This window comes from Diuraphis noxia, unplaced genomic scaffold (genome assembly GCF_037042655.1).
Source record: "Diuraphis noxia isolate RWA-SAM2 unplaced genomic scaffold, SU_Dnox_SAM2 contig0003, whole genome shotgun sequence".
NCBI lineage: Eukaryota > Metazoa > Arthropoda > Insecta > Hemiptera > Aphididae > Diuraphis > Diuraphis noxia.
This window is the reverse complement of record NW_028301713.1, coordinates 5,903,367-5,927,507: the sequence shown is the minus strand read 5'-3', so window position 1 is coordinate 5,927,507 and position 24,141 is coordinate 5,903,367. Positions and strand designations below refer to the sequence as shown.

The window sequence follows — 24,141 nt, the reverse complement described above, 5'->3', positions numbered from 1 at the left end:
TATATATAGGGTGATTTTTTAAGAACGTTCATTCTATTTTTATGGTTAAATTAAATGCATATATTTAAATTCAGATTTTTTTGAATTTTTAAATACACTGTTAAAACTAGAACTCTAGATGACTATTTCTCGAATTATTGACATTTTTTGTAAATAGGAACTTCTCCTTTTATACTTTTATTAATAAGCAGATATTTTGTTGTTGAAAATTTTGATGTATCTAAATCCAAATTCAAGCTAGTATAGTTTCTGATTTATGTACCTTTATGTTTTCAGGATAATATGTCTATGGTAATGGGTTAAGTAGATAAAAACTTAGACGATTTGAAAAAGTTAGCAATTATTATTGATTTATCAATATAAATAATTTGTAAAAATGATCCAATTTCTATAGTAAATATTACATCTTACATTAAAGTTTTTAATTTTTTATGATTACTTTACTTAGTAGAAACATTGTCAACACTGAGAATGCTTAAAAAACTCCCTGTATAATATATGCGTGGTCTATTAATAGATTCCTTTGATATATTTTATACATAGTTTCGTATATTATATAAATGAAACAAAAATTCTTGTTTACAAATATTTAATCTGAGAAATTAACTATCATTTTTCGTTTGCAAAACCTGCAATAGCGATATGATGTATTATGTATTTTACATACCTCTATACCTCTGTTCGTCTGAAGTACATATTATTATGTATACATATGGAGATGAGTGAAATTTGATATACATTTCTCAATTATTATTCATTGTAATATTTTTTTTTTCCAGAGAACTCTAACATAGTATCATATAATACAAATACTGCAAAATGTATGAAAATATACATTCGTGACGTTTCGTGTTTGTTTTAGTTAAAACTTTTTATATTGTCCTTAGCTGTTTTTCTGTCGAGAACGTTATTTGTTTTCATCACATGTCATAATCGCATATCGGTGTTGATCGATTCGCGTATCGTATAATGTTATGTTGTATACAATCCAATATGAATGATGTTTGTTCAAGGGACAAAATAAATTCTGTTTGTTTATGGGGAAAGGGCAGGAGAGAATCGCTCCTTATGTCAAACGGAGATAAAATATAACACAGTCGTACAGAAGTATTTTTGCGAGTGTTTTGAATTTCACATTTAATCATTAAATTTTAATGCATATATTGTATAATAATATGATGTGAGAAGGCAGATAAAGCATGTTAGAAATAGTCCCGACAGTGAAATAATGTTCTCTTTTCTTCACTTGTAGACATAAAAATAAATATAAATAAATACTGCATTGATTTGTGGAACAAAATGGTACACGACCACGGAAAATAAATTTAGAGAAATTAAGCACTCCGGCCAAAATCCCAGAGTATCTAAACAGGAAAAAATGGGATAGTTTTTAATCGACTTAGAATTGGCAACACAAAACTCACACCTGGACACCTTATGGCAAACTACTCCATCAAACATAATATATCATCGTCCACTGCTCAAACTTCGACGAAACTAAGAAAGATTTCAATACATCCCTGACAACCTCTACGAAGCAATTTGCCCATTTTCAAACTAATTATATATATATATATGAAACGTACAATAACATATAATTATGTAATATTATGTAAAAATCTATTAATTTTGTAAAGCTAATAACCTTTGTAGTTGATTCTGAGACCAATAAAGAAAAAACATAATACTATGCGCAGCGCAGAGATCAATATCATATTATTGCTTGGTATATGTTGCTCGTATATTGTTATAAATGAATATACATAAATTTGTGCCTACCCGTTTTTAATGCCTCTAAAATGTTTCAAGATATACATAGCGTAGGTATTATACAAAACAATAAGCACAATATTGTTACAAAACATAACATAATTTCAATAAAAAATCACACACACACCGTAAGGTGTATTATATATAATTATTATAATTAAAATGTTTCTTTTTTTTATAGGTACGACCGACTTTCCTAGAAAAATATTACTATAATAATGGTTTTAAATTGCAAAAACAGTTTGCATTAGCAGCTATTGCAATAAAAGCACACACACGAACGAATATAATATTCAATCATTGAAATTTAACTCATTTCTTATCAGGTAAATAATTCGCAATATTGATATTTGTAAATACTTACAACTCGATATTATGTTATGCACACTTTGGTATATGTAAGTTATAGCAGGAAAATACTTAAATTTTAAACTTTAGTACACATTTATATATTTTATATACAGGGTGTCCCACAGAGACCTGACATTCTGACAAATGAAATAACTTTTGTTCTAATCAATATTTTTAAATATAATTCATAGACACTTGCAGCGCTGACACTTATTTAAGTCAAATGGCTGATTTTTTACAATTTTTTTAAATATCAATATTTTCGTTAAGTAAATTACGATCTAGTTTATGTTAGAAACCTTGTAATTTCAAATAATAAAAGTTTAAAAAAAATATTTTATCAGAACATTTTTAAATAAGTGCATGTTAAAATCTAATTTTTTTTTTATTGTATTTATTTTAATAATATGTGATGTATAAACTATAAATAATTACTATAATTTACCTAACGAAAATATTGATATTTAAAATTTTTTTTAAAAATCAGCCTTTTGACTTAAATTAGTGTTTTTTACCATATAAATTTTTCTGAAAATCAAATTTAAAAATTGGCTATATTGAATATTTCGCAAAAAAAATGTATCAATTTTTAAGTTTTTTATTTTCAGTATTAAAAAATAAAAAATAAAAAATGTATTCTAAAAATGTAGCGCAAGTGTCTATGGATTATATTTAAAAGAAATTTTTATTTTATAATTAGAACAAAAGTTATTTCATTTGTTAGAATGTCAGATCTCTTTGGGACACCCTATACGTCACGCGCGTTTCATATGATAATAATATTGTTATGATTATTACGATATTCTAGCGAAAATATATTACGATTCGTGTAAGTACACAACGGACGATTTTATCTCAAGAATTGCCGATTGGCTTATTGATTGACTCGTGTAAGGTCTCGCAAATTAATTACCAACACAAAAACGGACTAATACATTAACGTTAGGTAGGTAACATTATGATATTATATAGGTACATTATAATATTAAATAATAGATAAAAATATATATACTTATATTTAATGATTGCGTATTCGTGTCGTATTAATTCAAAGTTGGGCGTTAACAAGTTAAAGTGGAGTTAGAAAGTTGTTTATTATTTTTTTTTTTAACTTAATCAGTTAGTTTATTTTTTAATCGACTTATGAACTTAGCTTTTATTAGTGTTGATTTAAAAACATTTTAACATTTTTCGTTTATACTTACGTAAATATTAATTTAAAATAAAAATAATTCAACACTATTATAACAACCAATCTTTCTTTTCCTTGATAAAATCATTTTGTATATTGATATATTAGATAGATACAGTCACTCTTTACGTCATATTCATTTTTTTTTTTTAAATAGAAAAACTTTTTTTTTTAAGCTGAGTTAAATTAATATATTTTTTTTTCATATTAACTTTTAACTTAACTTGAGTTAATTATTTTCATTAACTCACCCAATTCATGTTTATTATACACAGAAATTAATACTTTTATAAGTATAGTCACTATATTATATTAATTCATTTTCGAGATGACATTGTTACGTCCTGATTTACGATTATTATATTCATATTATATCGACTCGAAAATCGACAAGTGATGTTTTTAGGTATTATTTTTTTTTTTATTATTGTTCTTAAACATCGGCGACAAAGGCCATTAATCACAATTATTTATAAATACGTTTTTTTTTTAAATTTAAATTTTATCGTACCTACAGATTTGTTTTGCTTAAGAATTTAAGGATTTGTGTGGTGGTAGCTGCGTCAGGTCTTTTTAGGTATTAATGCGTGTCTTAATCGGACATATTATAATTATTACAATTAATTAACAATAATAAATTAAACATTGTGCGGCGGGCGATGGTGTTGTTATTATTATACGACCAGACTTAATACCGATGCCTAAGTCTGGGAGTGATGGTTTTACCTAACCTCTATGCGTTTTGGATAACCCTCTAACCGTGGTCCAATCGTTTGTTAAACTGTAACCGCGTGTCGACGGTTCTTGCGATGGCGGTCTCCACTATAAAAATTTCCACAGCCTTGTGGTCAACTATTGAGGTTGTGGTGGTGTTGATGGTGGCGGCAACTATACAATTTTGGAGTCTCGGAACACAATTTGATATTCTAGTCGATTCATATAATATCCTTCCTGTGGACTTCGACGAGTTTTGTCTTTTACAAAAAGAAACACGTGTGATTTCAGATTAATGTTTTAATTAAAACAGAATAGGTGCAATGTACCATCATTACGTCCATCACATTGACACCTCAACATGTCTGATGAATTGCTAATTGGTCTGATCCACACGCCCGTTCGTATAGCGTGCCATAAATATTCAATAATATATTATAATATATTTTTAAGGATTATTCAATTTTTATTATTTACGATTAAGGAGTATGCTTAATATATATAGATATACAATAATTGACCAAACCTAACCTATAATTAACGCTGTTATTAAAGTATACAAAGTGTAACTGACATTTGGACTAACTTTTTTCACATTAATATGTTTTTTTTTTTTTTTTTTTTTATTAATTGAACCTAGCACTACTATTGTATAATACATTTTTTTATGTTTTATTTTTTAGTACTGAAAAAATAATTAATTTAATAAAAAATGTTTAGATAAATTCAAAATAGCCTATTTATATGAATCTGATTATAAGAACAATTTTGATGGTAAAAAGATTTATCTAAATCAAGTACCTAGTTTATTTTTTTAAATTTTATTAAAATTCAATATTTTTTTGGTTAAATTAATTTCGAACGCAATAACTTTTTAAAAAATGTGATTTTTGAGAATTTTCTGACATGAGTATATTTCTTAAATTTATTCATCATATAATATTAAAAAAAAATTTCATACGATGATGAATTGGCATAATTTTTTTTTTTTTTTTTTTCATCAGGTCTTTCTGTTACACCTTGCAGTATATTTGATAGCACGATTATGATTTTCCTAGAGTAAGGAGCTCCTGCCGAATTGTTGGCTGCGAGTTCTATTTTTTTTTTTCTAAATAAACTAACACTATTATATATAGCCTAAGCGTATTATAACGAAAAATTAATAAAATTATTATAATATTTGTATTTATGCACCTACGACCTACCGCCTATTGTATAACTTGTTTTTGTGACATTATACAACGTATACCTAAACAATATATTATATAATATGTTATACGGCCTTATTAGGTATAGGTTAGTTTAAATTATATATCTATTCGGATACGAACATAATAATACTACGATATCGAACAGCGTATTATGGCTTAGAAGATCGAATAAATATAATTTTATAAAAATTTCATTTTGGCGTTATTTCAACAGTTTTTCCGAGATAGGTTTTTAACTCGATAACTTAAATACATTTTTTTTCAGCGTACAGCTTAGTAATTCCAACTACGTGTGTTCTCGTGATGATGCCATATCGCCTACAATATTTGATTTAAAATCTTCAACGAACGGTGTTCAACATATATATTATAGTGGGCGTCTATTATGAACAATCATTATACGTATAATATATAACTGCATTGTAATACTATATACATATATTATTACAATTTAAATTTCACAACAGGGTAAGGAATATATAATAACAATGTGTTATGATACTTTACACGTCATTAATTATTAATCCCTACGCGAAATCTGCCATTTCCAAAAACTGGAATTTCGGGAGTATTGTGCAATACGCCGTGTTGTCAACGCTGCAGCAAGACACCTGTTCAACATTCCTTAGGTAGTTATAATAATAACATGGAGGTATACGTAACGATACGAAAATACATCACCACAAAGGTTATAATAAGTGCCCATCATAGGTCATAAGTTTTTACGTGGAATTATTCTAGAAAAAAATACGTTATTTTTTACACTCGGCATGCCAGTTTTTTGTATTTTCTCCTATAATCAAGTTATTATTATTATTATTATTATTATTATTATTTTAGTGTACGTCGTGAACGTTTATTACTATAATATTATACCGTTTTACTGGGAATGAGATTCTGATGTAGGCATAAATATATTGTCAGCGACACAATTTCTCAAATCTAATAAGTGATCGGTTATTAAAATATTGATGAATGCGATACGCACTACATCTATTTAAATTTTCTGTCTAATACTTATATGTATCTATTGTTTATATACTAATATTTGATTATATGAATAATTGACCTAACCTCTCCAATAACAATAGTGTTACACATTTGCAACGTTATATATATATATTATATGGATTAAAAATTAATACGATCGACTCCGTTTATAATAAGCTCACTTTGAGACCAGCGCACAGCAAAGCGAGTCTTATATAACCCAGTGATTTCCAACGTGGGCGCTACCGCCCCCTTGTGGGCATTTTTTATTTTGAAGGGGGCGTTTTTTTAACCAAAAATGTTTATTCTCTACCCTATTTTTTTTTTTTACGAAAATTGAGTCTCATATAAATGAAGTAGAGAATTTTATAACCGAATTTTTTATAATTTATTTGGATACGTCCGGACCGTTTCAGAAGATGTTGAACCTATTAAGACAGGGATTCTCTAACTTTTAAGAACACTTTTTACTAATACATTTTTTTTAGGTACCCCTTCTAATAAGTTACTAAACTAAAATATGTATAAAAAAATGTAAAGACTTACACATTTTAAACCTTAACCCTCTTACCCCAATAACCCTCGAAAATTTCGAGTGCCCCCGAAGGGTACGCGTACCACAGTTTGAAAATTCCATGTATTAATAATAAGCGACTGAACCGTATATCCGCGAGTTTTATAAGTGGCGTCCATATTGTTTACATATATATGTGTATTGTCGACGAGTAATAATGATACATTTATAACCATGACAATTGAATGTCATTTAATATGTTTTCTAGAGCTCATCATTTTGAGAGTATTTTTATTATTTTAATTGTAACCTACGCTATACAGTCAGTATACACACTTGTACTAATCGTTGAAATTGGTATGTGGTAAAAATATTAAAAGATTATGTATAAAAAACCGTGATGAAAATTAAACAAATTTAACAAAATCTCCAAACTGAATAATAACTATATTGTATAGGTATATTTTTCTTGTGATTTTCACTGTCTATACCTATACATAATAAACGTATGTGGCAGCGTTAATATAAGTATTGAAATAAATTAATATTCGGTCTGAGACCGTCGTTATTACCTATATATGTGTGTTATCAAAACAATCGTTAACCCTATATATAGAGTACATATATATATATATGCATATATATTTTTACACATTGATAATAATAGCGATAAACCAATATTATTATTATAATATATTATGTATAAGCCATGCAGTAGTGATTATGTACCTATACATATTATAATAAAGTAACACAAACAAATAAGTAATAATAATAAATTTCTAATTATAAGTATTACGTATTATTGTTGGTGTATTATGTGAAGTTTATCGGAGCGCATAATAAAATATTTTTTTGAACTTTGATCCTTTTAATTTTTTGACAATTAATTATATTATAGTAATATTATAGTACACAACATAATACCTGAACATAGTAAAAACTACACTTAATGAGCATAATAATATGATAGCCCAAGTAAAAATATTACTTGTGTACCCACCGTGTAATATACATATACATAAATACATAATATATGTGTACAGATTACTGCAGAACGTTAAAAGTACATATTATGTAATACAACACCGTTAAACGATCATTTCATTTTATTTTTTATTATCGATTGATGTATTAAAATTCGATAAATAGGTGTATATTTTTCACACCTTTGCTCCCCACTCGCCGTCGGGCGGAAAGGTTTTGTAAAGTTCTATACCTATAGTTTGATAAAAAAAAAAATAATAATAATATATGTGTGTGAATATAACAACCAAGCCGGCAGAGGAATTGAATTTTGAACCCTAGACTGCACACTGTAAATTATAATATTATGTATGGTACCTACTCTGTGCATACTATTTCTACCGACGTATATGCACATATGAATGCGAAACATATTATATATGATGACCGGTCGCGACAGTGATAAATTTAAATTTTCGCGGAATATATAGGTCAACTGCGTATATATCCCTGCAACATATACGAGTAAAATATCAAACGTGTCTAAAAATGTGCTGTTCCAGCTGCATTCCAGAAACTTATTTTTTTTTCTGTAATCGAAATTGTTTCATTTCATCAAAAAAAAAACAATCGAAATTATTGAGTTTTCCGTCACTTGCAATATTTCCACTTATGCGAGTTATTACGTGGTGAAAATTTACTATTTGAATAATTTATATCATCGTTTGCAGTTTGTTTTTAATTTCCGCGGTACCATGTCATATATATATATTGTACATAGGTAGTAAATATGCGTATACCTGTAAGACATTAGCACACAATGACTTTTAAGTCTGTTCTGCTGCCTTATTGTAATATATAGGTATGGTTAGCCTGGTTATATGCACTAGGCAGCCAGGCAGCGGTAGTTAGATGCACACCAACTTGCTGCAGAATACGAGGAAAAAAAATTGATGACCTTTTACGTGTGCAGGGTTATGGTTTTTATTAAACAATGTCGACAAAATAAATTTCGTTTACGAAAACACATAGTGCAGAAATTGTTTTGCCAATAAGTTTTTCAACACATAGTTTCATCATACACGCTCACTTGTATAAACATAAAATAAAAAATTAGAAAATGTGTAGGTACGCACAATAACTAAAATACGCTATACGACAACATACGTTAGATGGTACTAAGAAACTATAACTAATATATTATTGTCGGCGTGTTTTACATTATATTATATTATTAACGTTATTTAAAATAGCGATTGATAATAAATTGTGTATAGTGTAAAGACGATCGTCATAAATAATAATACTAATTTTAATAATTGGATAAATTAGACGAGATAGTTTTTTTTTTTTTTTTTAGGCTATTCAATCAAAAAGCCTATTGAAACGTCGACATGTCTAATGCATACGAATCAAAACGAGTACAATTATTTAAACTGTCAAATTATTATATCACAATACACATTATGAGTCCATCGTAATATAGTAGTCGACGGCGACTATACATAAATATTATCTCGTGAGGACATTCGACGAATACTAAAGTTTTCATAAATACAATTATGGTTTTCTGCAAATTAACATCATAATATATGAACACTATAATATTGCATATCATTATTATTATAATAATGTTTACGAGTACACAATTATTGTGCGGTATTATTGAATACGATTCAATAGTAAAACGCGTGTGGCGTGTTAATCGCGGTAAAATGCTTAATAAAAATGTCGATTCTCGTTATTTCTGCAGAACAATATTAGGTATATATGACATATCACATTTCGGGTAGATCACCAGTGCACGCGTTTAATTATGCAATCCAATTGCATAAAAAATGTGTTCGTTTTCTCTAAATCTTTTGTCACTAAACATATTATACAGTCCGCGAACATGCGACCAGCGTCAAAGCGCTTACTACAATAACCATCACTGCATTATAATAATATATTCATTATCTTTCATTTTCTATTGATTATATTGTAATCAGTTCAATAGTTCATTATTCTTTTGATTCGTAACAACAGACTTAAAATACATACTGCACCGTCTCGTGTATAATACTGCAGTGTGTACCTATTATACACCAGCTGCCGTACCTACCTATTTATGCACATACATTTCAAAGATTTATAATAACGCAAGTGTCCGGCAAACAGAGGGATACCTTGGTTTTTTTTTTTAATTTTTTAAATTTTTTTTGGTTTTCTTTTTTAGTATAGGACGATTATCACTACAATGTTATTGACGCCGCGTTATTATACAAAAATATTTTCGTTACACGAAAACTAGAACGATTTTTGTTTTTTAAACTTTTGGACGACCGTTGCATCTATACACACACGTCCTACATAATATTATGTTATTGTGACGTACATTCCAATGTGTATTCTTATTAATACAACACTTGTCTGTCGACGAACGTATTATTATGATACGTTACGAAACGAGCAAAACACCAATTTGCATATACGCATTCGTGTAAGTATAAAATAACTGTGTGTGTATGGGTCGCCATTTTTTTTTTTTTTGTCAGCGATATGTGTACCTATTACGTGGATGGATGATGATGGAAATGATAATTCCGTCAAATTATTTTCGTTAGTATTTGCCTTGTTTGGATTAATTCTAACGAAATACATCCTACATGCGACTGACAGCTGTATAATCTTATGTCAACGAAAATATTGTGATAGACGAGTGAATGAATGATCTCATTTTTAATGACGACCGTAAATTATAAACAAAAAAAATTAAATAAATGTGCGTGTTGGTCGTTTTAATGGGTTTCTATCAAAATTATACATCAGATTCGAGTGATAATAGATACGCACATGAATTAAATGAAAATTAGTCATCTACATGCATCACTATATTATCATACATTATACAATAGACTATAGAGAGATACCGGAGATGTCGCTATTAATTAAATGCAATATATTGATGTTTAAGAAACTGAAATGATTGTATACAAGCCAAAATCTAACCTCAGTTAATGCAGTTATTTAGTAACAGCTAATATTGCAAAGCTATACTATATGGATACATCGTTGCGGTTAACGGACAAAAAATTTCGTTTGTAGGAATTGTCGAATAAATATATTATATATATAGTGTTTAATAGACACGATTCTTACTATAATATTATTAATTAATAAAATAAGTTATTACCCAATTTAAAGAAGTAAGAAAGAAAATCACACAAAAATATATTATACCTTATATTGTTTTGATGAAAAAAAAAAAAAAAAAAAATAAATTTTCTGCGGTTTGACAAGACTTTATTAGAATTTAGAAACGATTATGAATGTTGAAAATGAAATGAAATAATATTATAATATGTACCTATATACCTACATCAAGCGGTTTTTTGGTGCAGGAAATGAACGACACGATTTTTTACCAATATATAACGTTTAACTGTTATACATACGTATATATATATATGTGTGTGTGTGTGTGTGTCTGTGTGTGTCTGTGTGTGTGTGTAATGTACAATGTATAGGTATATCGATTATCATTAACAGTATCGTTGTACTATATAACCCATAATAGGAGCTACTGCATTTGATTCAAATATTAATTGTTTGCATAGCGCCTCAATAAGATATGAAAACGAAAAAAAAACACATTATATATAATATATTATACTGCCATACAATAAATATTTTAAAAAAAAAAGCATTCGAGCGAATTTTTCTCGTCAAATCATTTTTATAGCCTACGGCTGAATATTATACACATAAAACACGTCAACCAAGTGAGATGTAAATTATGATGACGACAAATTACGTTATAAATGTATGTATATATAGTACCTGGTAGTGCTGTTGGTATCTGGTTAAGTTGGATGGCACGTTTTTGGTCATCTCCTTTTTTTTGATCCGTTTGATTATTCGCAGACATTTTACGTGTGAAGGTATAATTTTTTTTTTTTAAATAAAAATAAAATTATAAAGTAATGACCGGAAAAAAATCGACTATTTTTTGTAATACTTAGGTATATCGCCTGTATAATATAATAATCTGACGAAAATGTAAAAAAAAAAAAAAACACTCGCGAGTCTCACTCGGAAACTGCAGCTGTTTAGGAGGTACCTGCTTACATACGTTTACTGTTCATTTATATCATTGTGAGATAAGTACCTGCAGCTGCAATATATATAATATTACAATAATTATTGAATTTGCAGTGTAACAGTCTCGCGCGCCAGACGACCGAATAACACCTCCAGAGGAAAATTACGAACGGATATAATATATACCTATATATTTATATATATATGACGGAATAAATTACTGTTCATCAACGCGAGTTAAACGAGTAGCCGACCTGCTGCAGTAGCGACCGACCAACCAGCGATCACAGACATCATTTGACGACCACTTATCTCGGTGCCGCGCGCTGCACGAGTAAAATATTTATCATATATTATACCATTATTACTATTATCATTATTATTATTACGAACTCCCCCGGCAGTGATTAGTATTGCAGTCGCACCTATACGCAAGCTGTAATAATTATCGATTCACTATTGATCGGTTTATCGAGTGCGCGCGTAATGAAACTGCAATTGTGCCTACACGCGTGTGTACATATTATTATTATTATTATATTCGGCTACCTATATATTATGTATATGTATACGTAAAAACAGCACGTCTGCGTACATGGCGTATATATTATATTATAGTGTGTTTGAACAATAATTATTCGACTCAAAGGCACACTCAAACCTGTACGACGACGTGTGACGAGTATACGAATAATGTCCTTGCTCTATCTCTATATAAATATATATATAATCTTCATCATCATCATAAACAACTTAAAGGACCTTTGAGGTCCAACGCCGCCATCACAAACATATTCCATTCCTCTCTATATTGTATGCCATATTAATCTGAGCTCTTTCTTGAATCATTCTTAGATCCTTCACGACCGAGTCCGTCCATCGGTCGTTCTGGGCCAGCTCAGTACATGAATTGATGAACTTTTCTAAAAGTAAGACCATCACCATCTACCTTTAGATCTGAGTTATCATCTTCTGTTCGCGACATATATTTGGTTTTCTGTTGGTTCACCTCTAGTCCCATCCTCTTGCTCGACTTTAGCAATTTTCTACAGTGGTTTGTATAACATAATCATCACTCGTGCACTCCATTATGACCATGTCATCAGCATTTATGTCAGTATAGTACATCCAGTTCGCCAAGGTTCATTTTCCGATCTTCTGACATATTATATCTTACCACTCTCTCCAGGGCTATGTTGAATAGCATTGATGATAAAGTGATAACTGATAATGCATCGCCCTGGCGGAGACCAGACTGTACTTTAATTGTGCTGATGTTTCTTGCCAGAATCGTACCTTAATATTTGTGTTACTGTTACACATTTTGACTAGGACTACGTATTTTTGGATTATTTCAAAACTTTTCATTGTTTTACATAGTTCTTTCCTGCTATAATTGAATCGTATGCTCGTTTAAAATCTATAAATACCAAGTGCAGATCTTTATTATATTCATAATGTTTTTATGCTACTTGTCGAAATGTGCAGTGTATATATGGTCTATGCCTCTATGGTCGATTTACCCTTTCTGCAGAAGTCGCATTGATAATCCCCTATTATATCTGTTACATAAGGGTTTAATCATCTCATTATATGAGTGTTGTTTGTACTTTGTAGCCTATTTAATATACTTAAGAACCTACATATATATAGGCAATATGTAATGTACCTATGTGTGAAAATCGTTATCTAATTTTTTTTTTCTATTTATTTAATTTTTGGTGAATAAGATTGCGCTTTGTAAGTACGTACTGTTAGCCGATCTTTGTTGATAACACTCCCACCGCCGCTGTACTACTGCACACATCACTACATCAGTGATGGCGTAACTCCAATGGAGGAGAAGGTGATGTGGGTGATATATCATAAACCTTTTTTCTACTTATTTTTATTTTTATAAGCTTGCTTAATATATAGGTAATAGTATGTTATACTTTGGTTTTAATTTTTAACTCAATTTTCAAAAGACTAAATGGATTAGCTGCTATGTCCACAAATATAGGCACATTAACTTACAGGTTGATGAAATAATCGATGAGCTAGCAAAAAAAAAAAAAAAAAAACAGAAAACTAGATATTTTATTATAATCATTCAATTTGTTTTTTAAGTGCTAATAAAACTTATTTAATACATCATATGTTCTATACTTGCAGTTATTGATGATAAATACTCATATCACCCCCTAAATTAAGGACCTAGTTGCTGCACATGCTTACTTTTTGGGTCAAACCGAAGAAGTTTAATATTTATACTTTACGTCATCATATTATACAGTGTATATATATATATATATATATACGTACAGAAAAGTATTAAAAACATAAGTTGTGTGCATTATTATATTTTTAATATTTTCTGTAACATTAAGTAAATATTAAACTTTTTTGGTTTAGCCGAAAAGGGATTATGGTTGAAATCGGTTATATTACGCCCGCATACGTCATATCAGTGTTAGTGGTTTTACAGTGTGGAATGGTGGGTGTGTGCATGAGGGTTTCCACTTCCACACAGGTGGGAGACATCATGTAAATACACGTGAAACATAAAACATATTTTATCCCCTTTCCCTCACTCGAAACTTTTCAAGAAGCACACAATATCAAATATGACACGCATATTATGTAAGGCTATTATCTTATATTATGACGTGTGTAATTTATTTGATCAGAACTTTTACCAGCGTAAAATTACAGACAAAAATTAACTTGAAATATATTCATAATTTATTTATTTATTATCATATTGGTTGCGGTTGGTACCTATTTACTAGTATTATCAATTAAAATATGATATAATTATATAATTTTGAGTATGCGAGTGGGTGGGTGGGTGGGCGGGTAAAATTATTTCTTACTACACCTGAAAAATATATCTTGGGCGCCACTGGCGGCGGATGTACGGAAAAAGAAAAACACGTACACCAACTATTTGAAAATTATATTTTACTCGAAAAGCAAGCGTTTGATTTCCTACATTATATTATGACGTCGACGTTAAAGGCAGATAATATAACATATTAAAGTACTGTATCGAACGGGATAACCGTTAAATATAATATGTATATAATATTCTAACGGTCAGTATGACACGAATACTTGCAAAAGTGCAGTCGACTTGATGAGCATGGTTATAGCTGCGATATAAAATAACCGGGATGCGGAGTACTCGAGCTTGAATTAAAATTTAAAATCACCACCTGCAGAGAAAATATTATTTAATAGTTTAGACTTTTGGAGTAAAACATTAAATTTTATATTTGTTAGTTTATTTCTATATGATTATGTCCAAAATAGTGAAATGATGAGAAACTATCGCTCTATATAAGGTGTCTCATCACGATAATCTGACATATAGAATAACTTTTGTTACATTCAAAATTTAAAATTCTTTTTGTAAGTGTCCCACTCAGATCTGATAAATGAAATAACTTTTGTTCTAATTAATATTTAAAAAAAATTTATTTTAAATATAATTCATAGACAATGCGCTAAATTTTTAGTATTCATTTTTTAAATTTTTATTTTTTAATACTGAAAATAAATAACTTAAAAATTGATAAAAATTTTTTCCAGAATATCCAGAATAGCCAATTTGTAAATATGATTTTCAGAAAAATGTATATGGTAAAAACATTTATTTGAGTCAAGTGGCTGATTTTTTACAATTTTTTTAAATATCAATATTCTCGTTAAGTAACTTACGATCTACCTAGCTTATGTTAGAAACATTATAATTTTAAAAAATATAAATCATTTTTAAATTATTTTATATGAACATTTTGAAATAGGTGCATGTTAAAATTTAACTATTTTTTTTTATTGTAATTATTATAATAATAAGTTTTGTACTGGTGTATAAACTATATTAATACAATGATACCCGCAATTATTGATTAAATAATTCATGTGCTTTTTACCAGAAATGTATAATACTATTTTTACAATTAATTTCAGCGTTTATACTTTTCATTTTAAATAATCCGTTGGCAGAATACGGTTATTTCAAAATGCAGTAATAGAAAATTAGAAGAATAATAATAAAATAATTCATAAACACTTGCGCTACAATTAAGTTTTTTTTTAATTTTTTAATACAGAAAATAAAAACTTAAAATTGATAAAAAAAATTTCGAAAAATTCAAAAGACCCTATTTGTAAATCTGATTATAAGAACAATTTTAATGGTAAAAATATTTATCTAAATCAGGTAGTTTATTTTTTGGTTTTTTTTGTTGAATTAATTTGGAACCTAATTTTTGACAATTTGCTAATATGAGTAGGTACTTATATTTCTTAAATTATTTAATCATTATATAATATATTAACAATTTTTGTGATACGTTTAATTACCATAAATTTCTATTTTTTTTTTTTTTTGCTGGATCTTTCTGAGACACACCCATAGGTACTGACATAGGCTTAAAATAAAAAATTTTGTTTGTAGCAATACACAACGTGGACCGGAGTGGAAGAATGCCAAAAACAGTTTCTACTCCTATCCTCCATACACCACGTAAAAAAACTAATATAGTAGTCATTCGAAAATTCGAAAAATTCCATAAATCGAACTAAAAGCTAAGTCTCCTGAGAAAACCTCCATAATTAGAAAAAATACGTTTTGTATTCCGGCCCCCTCGTTAATTCGAAATGTTTATCGGTGAGGCACACTCTACTACTATTCGAATTTTTTTTCCACGAACCTCTATAATTCGAATTTCTTTAAACACGATAATATGTAAGTTCATATTATGTAAGATTATGTATAATCTATTTAACGTACTCGTAATGAAACTAAAAACGAAGGCGGAGGTTCCTGTCATAACGTTAAAAAAGCAAAATTTTTTATGTCAGGATTACGTCAATTTTTTGAGCAATCTGAAATGGACGAAAAAATATGCGATATAATTTTCAATGCTATCAGTAAGTCAGAACAGATTGTGACCAACAATTTTCCACAAAAAAAAAAAACAGATTTTTTAATAATATATGTACAATAAATAAATATAAATTAATAATTTTAAAATATAATAATATTTATAATAAGTAAATGTCAACAATTTTTTAGAATTAAACAAGAAGCAAGAATTAATTTTTTTTCTCTCGGTAATTTGAACACTCGGTAAAACGAAAACCCCTATAAATCGAATTTTTAACTCGGTCCCCTGAATTTCGAATTATCGAGTGACTACTGTACGTATAAAAGTACAGTCATGAAAATACGGAAACACCAAGCAATACGCTGCTTTATAGTAAAATGATTCTATTATAGCGTTTCTGCTAAAGGGCTAAATTTTCCGATTACTTTGTTGTTGTTGTATGAGTATAACAGGATACATAAATGTGATTGTAATTAATACTTTTTAGACAATAGTATAGAAGATAATATACGTGTTTGAATTACAAATTTCAAACTTTAAAATTTTTAAAAATAACAATATATTATACAAGGGCACTTTATTATACACATATATATATATATATATATATATAATAATGGTAGGTACTAAGTATTAAAAAAATATACAATCATAATAATTGTAGTTTATTTTTGCTATAGACAGAACTATAGAAGAGCACAGGAGAACAAAAAATATTTCGTTAAATTTCTGTATATTTTGCAATTTTGTAATTTTTCATTTGGTTCAAATTAGTTTTAGTTAGGATTAATAAATTTTTAATTTTAATGCAATCTATCTAAATTTTTCATACTTTAAAACATTGCATTTAAGCGAAAATCAAAGGCACGACCTCAACATGTTTTTTAAAGTATAAGATGCATTAAAAAAATATATATTTTTATCAACTTGGTATGCAATATATCATAATATGTAGATTTTAATCGTTTATTGCTAATATATTTATTTACAAGCACATCATATGTGTATTAAATTTAATCGTTACGGTTTCTAATGAATTTATGAACGTATTTCTGATAAATCATTTTAAAAGCGATAAAAAAATCAATAACATACGTAAGTAAGTATTGTAAATGCAATTTAGTTTGTATTTCCTAGTATACCTATGATATACCTAATAGTTGTTTTTTTTTATAATGATTAAATACTTGGAGAACATCGTTCACATAAATTATTATCATTTAGATAATATTACACTATACACAATATAGGTTTCAGGCATCAAAACCTGACCAGATATACTTATATTGGTTTTTGACAAGTCCTTTGAATGAAAAAATAATTATTTGTTCATAGGCACTTTTGAATTTTGAAATAATTGTTCAGGCAAATACAATAGATATTAGTGTATTACACTATTACCTACATTGATTTTTTGATGAAACTGTCGTTTAAATAGTGCCGAGCACCAAATCCGGATTGAAACGAAAGTTACAATCCGTTTAATCCAAATTATGATATGAATCCGGTTTACAAAACTTTTTAAAAACAAACTGATGAATGCAATTCACAAGAAAAAAGGATAATCTATTAATTTGAAAATAAAAGCTCCATATGTGGTATACCACAGCAAACACCTTAAATGCTGTAAAAAATCAAAGCATCTGAAAATTTGGACGTTAAATCAAAATATCAGAATTTAAAAATAATTAATTATAGGGGAAAATTACAGGTTGCAGAGTATGCTTGTTGATAATCACCCTGCAGTATAATATTAGATTGTTAACCCGCTTGACGCATTTTTCATATAGGTACACTTCAGAAATAAAATATTTTACAGAGACATTTACTTTTACTGTATTGTATAAAATAATTATATTTGTACTGGTATTGTAAATTTGTAATGTTTAAGTCACAATAGAGCATCAGTATCAGTGTACGGTGTTGCGTTATTGAGTTTATTCTCATATTATTATTTTTGTGTAAAACATGTTCAATAAACATCAATATTAATAGTAAATACATTATAAATCTATACCTAATAATACTCATAAAGTCATAAATATATAATTAAAATTTAATTAATGACTATTATAATATTATTCTAATATATATACTTTCATAAAAATGTGTATTAAAAAAAAAAATGTCTTAAAATATAAGCAGCGCAATTGGTATACCAACCTAAATGCAAATTTTGTTTTAGGCGCAACTGGTCCATACCCAGATATAGGCATATATGTATAGCTGAACGTATTCCGATTAATATGTTTTCTATCTTTTTTTTCTTGTTGTATATTTTAAGAAGATTCATTTGCTACGTTGACAGTAAAAAGTACTTGAGATTTGAGAATGAGTGTAGTATAAATCATAGTTATGATTTGAATTGTTGGATTATGTTTAAACTTATCCGTGATAGGGCACAACTTAATTAATAATAATAACTTAAAACGCAATTATTCAGAATCACTACAGTATGGAGTTCAAATAATAAAGAATAGTAATGAACTAATGAGTAATAATTACTGATGAGTGATGACTAATGCATTAAATTCATGTACTCGACTTTTATGCACGCCTAGAGTGTGTGTATTTACAATGTAATAGCAGCTTACTTTCGATTTTATATTCTAACTTCTAAGATTCAAAGCGAAGCAAGGGGTAAAACATGTAGGTACATTGGCCTTATATTTTTTCTATCTACCTTTGAAGGTAGCAGTTAAAAAAAATCGACCGCGAGTGTCATTAATGCATGACTCACATAGTTACATCAAAGCTTACCACAAAAATATTATGTATTTCTTATTATTAGTATTGTGATTAATTATAATTTTAATGTGTATACATCATTTCCTACCCATCACATCATATTTATAAATATACTATAATTGTGTCCCTTTGGTATGGGTCATAATATTACACCGTATAAAAAAATCACGTAAAAAACCTTTGAATATCAAATTTTTAATTTTAACTGTAGGTAGGTATACTTTAAAGTTTAAGCAGGTAAGCCATTTTAAGATTGTAACAATTATAGTTCCTCTCTAACTAAGCCACAAGGGAAAACAAATAGTATCCGTCATCGCAAGGACATTCATTAAACAAAATAAATAGGTACTGCCGGTACACATATAATTTAAAAATTTGAACTCTCTATATTATAATACCTAGAGGGCAGCGGAGAATTATTCCTTACATCATACTGAGATAAAATATATTATAATCCAATCGTACAGAAATCTTTTCGCGAATGCTTTGAATTTTGCATTCGATGCATAGGTAATATAATAATATGATGTGAGAAGGTAGATAAAGCAGTTAGAAATAAAATTAATAGTATCGACAGTGACATAATATTCCCTTTTCTTCACTTGTAGACATAAAAAGAAATGTAAATAAATACTGCATTTATTTGTGGAACACAAAATGGCACACGACCACGGAAAATAAATTAAGAGAAATTAAGCACCTTGTTGAACTCAGGTCGAAATACCAGAATATCTAAACAAAAAAAATTAGGTAATTTTAAATCGGCTTTAAATTTGCTATACAAAATTCACACACGGACATTTTATGGTAAAGACAGATCCACCCCTGTACAAATAATCAATTGGTCCATTTTCAAACTAGGTATCAAAACATAATTTTATATCTAAAAAAATTGAATTGTACGATAAAATATAATAGTGTAAAACCGTAATACTCTTCTAAAACTAATAACTTCTGTTGATGGTGCTTAACCAATTAAGAAAAATTCAAATAAATTCAAAATATACTTAATAAACATAAATATTAAATACACATTCGATCGGCTCGTTATTGCTTTTAAGTTTTAATACTTAAGACGCAGTTATAGGTACTAAACTTTACAAAGATCAATTAAACGATGAATCACAATATAAGTAATATTATACTTTAAATTATAAGTACTTAAGAGGATGTTGTATCCATATGTGTTGTCTCTAATTTTTGTAGGTACCTATACAAAAATCGGTAACTCGTACAGCAATAATTATTTTATATTTTATTGCTACGTATAATATATTTGTTACTATTTTTAATTTTAACGTGAAAATTATTAAAAAACGATTTTTAGCAAAGTTTGGTTTATCAACAGTGGTGACGACTGTCGACTAACGTCCTTGACAGAAACAATTTGGAATTAGAAAAAAATAATTGTCCAAAGTACTAAACGTGTTCGACTTACAATCTAAAGAGACGATTCTATTTGAATGAATAATCTTTTACGTGAGAAAAATTCGATCTACATATTATATACCTACCGTGTTATTATTCAAGATAAAAATAATCTACTATGTGAATGCGCACTATCTATATATTTTTAATTAGGTGTCTCTTATATCAAACATTTTATTAAAAATGTAATTTATATTGCAGATAAAATATCATCTGATATTTTATGTATATTGAACAAACGTATTTCATTTTTATTAAATTGAGAACCATTGGATTTACAATAATTATTTAATTTTCATTAGTTTAATATTAATTATAATTTAAGCTTATCACCGTAACAGTGTAATACATTCATCATAAGGATAAGACAGGTAAGGCACACATGTGTATAAGGTAATTATGTTAGTTATATAGATGTACGAACAATGTCCTTTCGATTTATTGCGAGTTCAGAATTTTAATATTATTTTTGCCTTTTCAGAAAATGTAATAGGTATAGGAAATATAATGGTGATGAATTGATAAACCTGGGACATTATAGAATTTTGGTGAATAAAGATCGCTATTCGCTTTGTTAAAATAAATTATTTTTAGTTTCTGAGCAAAATAAACAATGAACCTATTAATTTTACAGTGATGTGTGGTTTTTATTTTTGTGTCTGAAGACACTTTTCTAGTAGAGAAATTAATGCTCCTAGAAATACTTTCATAATAAACTTCGAAGGTATAAATTGAATTTAGTTAGTACCTTTAATAGGTCAAAATTTAAAACTCACAACTCAAAAAAGTCAAAATATTTTAAAAATTATACCATGTATTATAGACAAGCGAGATATATGATAAGTCTAAAAAAAAAAGTTTTTTTCAATAATAAATTATACTAATATTGGGTAGAACTAGATCAAATTTACTATCTCTGCTCAAAATCTTCAAATAAAAATAAATTATGTTAAATTCGACTGAATATAACTAAATTTTACTGTTTATGAATTTGTCAATACATGTTGATACTAAATATTTTTTTTTAGCACTACGAAATAATATTTACGATAAATACAATAGCATTGTTGTAGTTGTTAAGGTAAACCTATCTATGTTTTATTACATAATATAGTTTATTTATCTTCACTTTTCAGTTGAAGAATCCCAAACCGAGAGGCATCGGTGTTTTATATTTATTAAGTGAGATGGAAGGGTAAATGGAAGATTATGGTAAAAATGTATTGATCATTATAATAATATTTGAATTTTGAACTAAATAAAATATATAATTAAGAAACAATACCTTCGTAGTGATATTTGTATAATCGTATAATTATTTTTTTAAATAAAATATTATTATGTATTTTCAGGTTTGTAAAATTTAAATAGGTTTTCTAGTATATACATTTTTTATATTTCTTGCCTACTTCGTGTATTTTAAGGCGTTTTTTCTTATACAAATTATATAAAACTATTACACTCAATATCTATCATATTCTAATAATAACTCAATAAATAATCATTTTGTTTTTATTTTTCAAATCCGAGATACATTTTTTCAGCAGGACAGAGTACCTACCAGTCAGACTATTAAATATTTACCTATGCCACTATTACGTACTATTTTATGAACTTTAAGGAACTTTGTATAGGCAATTTTTACTAACTTCTTATGTAAATTGAATAATGGTTCATCATAATATATTGGTTTCTGTTTGAAAATCGAATTACAATTAGTTCTATGTTCAAATGTTGCTTATTCATTTTAGATGTATCGTTCTCAACTAATCATAATTGGTTCAAAAGTAATCTTTTGTATAATTACTAGGTATCCCTTACTCGAGTGAAAACTGTGAATATTTTGATAATTAAAATGTTTTTTTTTTAATTTTTTAATTTTTTAATTATTATTGTAGTATTGGGTGGGAAAATGTGATTTTCGGTGAAGATAAAATTATAATTATTATATACCTAAATAATAATATGTATGTTCCTCTCAAACGTATAAACGAATTAAATACGTAATTAAATAAATTATATTTTAACAAATTATGATTTAAAGCTGATTTAAACTATTAAAACAATAAAAAAGTTTTTTTATAAATATGAATTTTCGTAATTAATTTGTATTTATCAAAAAACAAAAAAATTAGTTTAGATGTTGTTCAATGTAATTTTTCGATAATTTTGTTTTCGCTTGAATAATATTTTTAATTCAAAAATAATATTCGTTTGTACCTATAAAATGGTTTGTAAAGTGTTCAGCACAAATTACTCTTCGATAGTTGTTATTTATTGTTTAACATTTAAAAACATTTATCTAGAGAGTAAATAAATGAAATATCTATTATAAGCAGTTCATGTTGTTTTCGATAAGCAAATAATAATAATTTATAAGTTTTGAACCTGCCTATGTTATTGTTTTACTAGGTAACTAATTACCTTAGATAGGTATAGACGTATATTTATATCTAACATAATATAGGTTTACTGATTAGTTTTTAAAATATAGCCACTCCACCAATGTTAAAAATGTTCATAACCAAGTACCAACGTGAACGACTAAATGATTTTTATAATAGGTATATTATATTTAGCGAACAGTACCTAATTTCATAAGGAGTCAATATTTACTTATTTGGTTCAAGGACTTTTTGTGTATAAATATATAATAGGTATATATAATATTATTTACAATTATTATTGTTAGTTTAGATACACCTAAGACATTATTACTATTAGATATATACATCATTAATAAAGTTCTTTAAGTTGTAATTGTGTAAATGTTACCTGTTCGCGTTCTGCAGAGGAAATTGTGGCGATGACAAATATATGATATTGCCGATATTGGGCAATGCTGTTCAAATGGAGTTTAGAAAACATACAGTTACAATTGCGAAAGACAATTTAGATATAAAATTATAATAATAAAAATAGACAACGTTTTCGACATCAAAACGAAATTCACTAGGTATTCACCAATATTATAATAATAACTTACAGTTATTCACAATTCACAGAGATAAGAAACAAGATGATAACAGGAGAGGCGGATGAGGATGAGTTAGCAGGCTGTTATCGTGACGATGACGATGACCATTCTCAAAAATGTTTCGCCGATTGTGACTTATGAGTCGAGCATGATCATTAATAATTATTGTAATCGACATTAGAATATTACGACCGAGCATGACGTGGGGCGAAATAATTGCAAAAATATTGCCACACGTGACTTTGGCTCCAAATAAATTTGGAAACTCGTCGCGGATTACGGTCGTTGTTCGCACTTTTTGTAGACCCTGACCGCGGATG

General features: G+C 27.9%; 1 protein-coding gene across 2 annotated transcripts in view; it reads right to left on the bottom strand.

Moving 5' to 3' along the window:
• The window catches only part of LOC107166993 (major facilitator superfamily domain-containing protein 12-like), a 39,426-nt gene extending 15,616 nt beyond the window's left edge, over positions 1-23,810 (bottom strand). Inside the window, exon 1 of one of the 2 annotated variants that reach the window (XM_015515873.2) lies at positions 23,620-23,810. Coding sequence is in view for 1 of the 2 variants with exons in the window: in XM_015515871.2 (XP_015371357.1) it covers positions 11,531-11,618 (88 nt within the window). In the remaining variant the exon portion in view is untranslated. Of the gene's footprint in view, positions 1-11,530; positions 12,125-23,619 lie in introns of those variants that run through there. The other variant, XM_015515871.2, reaches the window with a different exon arrangement.
• Positions 23,811-24,141: the final 331 nt, after the last annotated feature.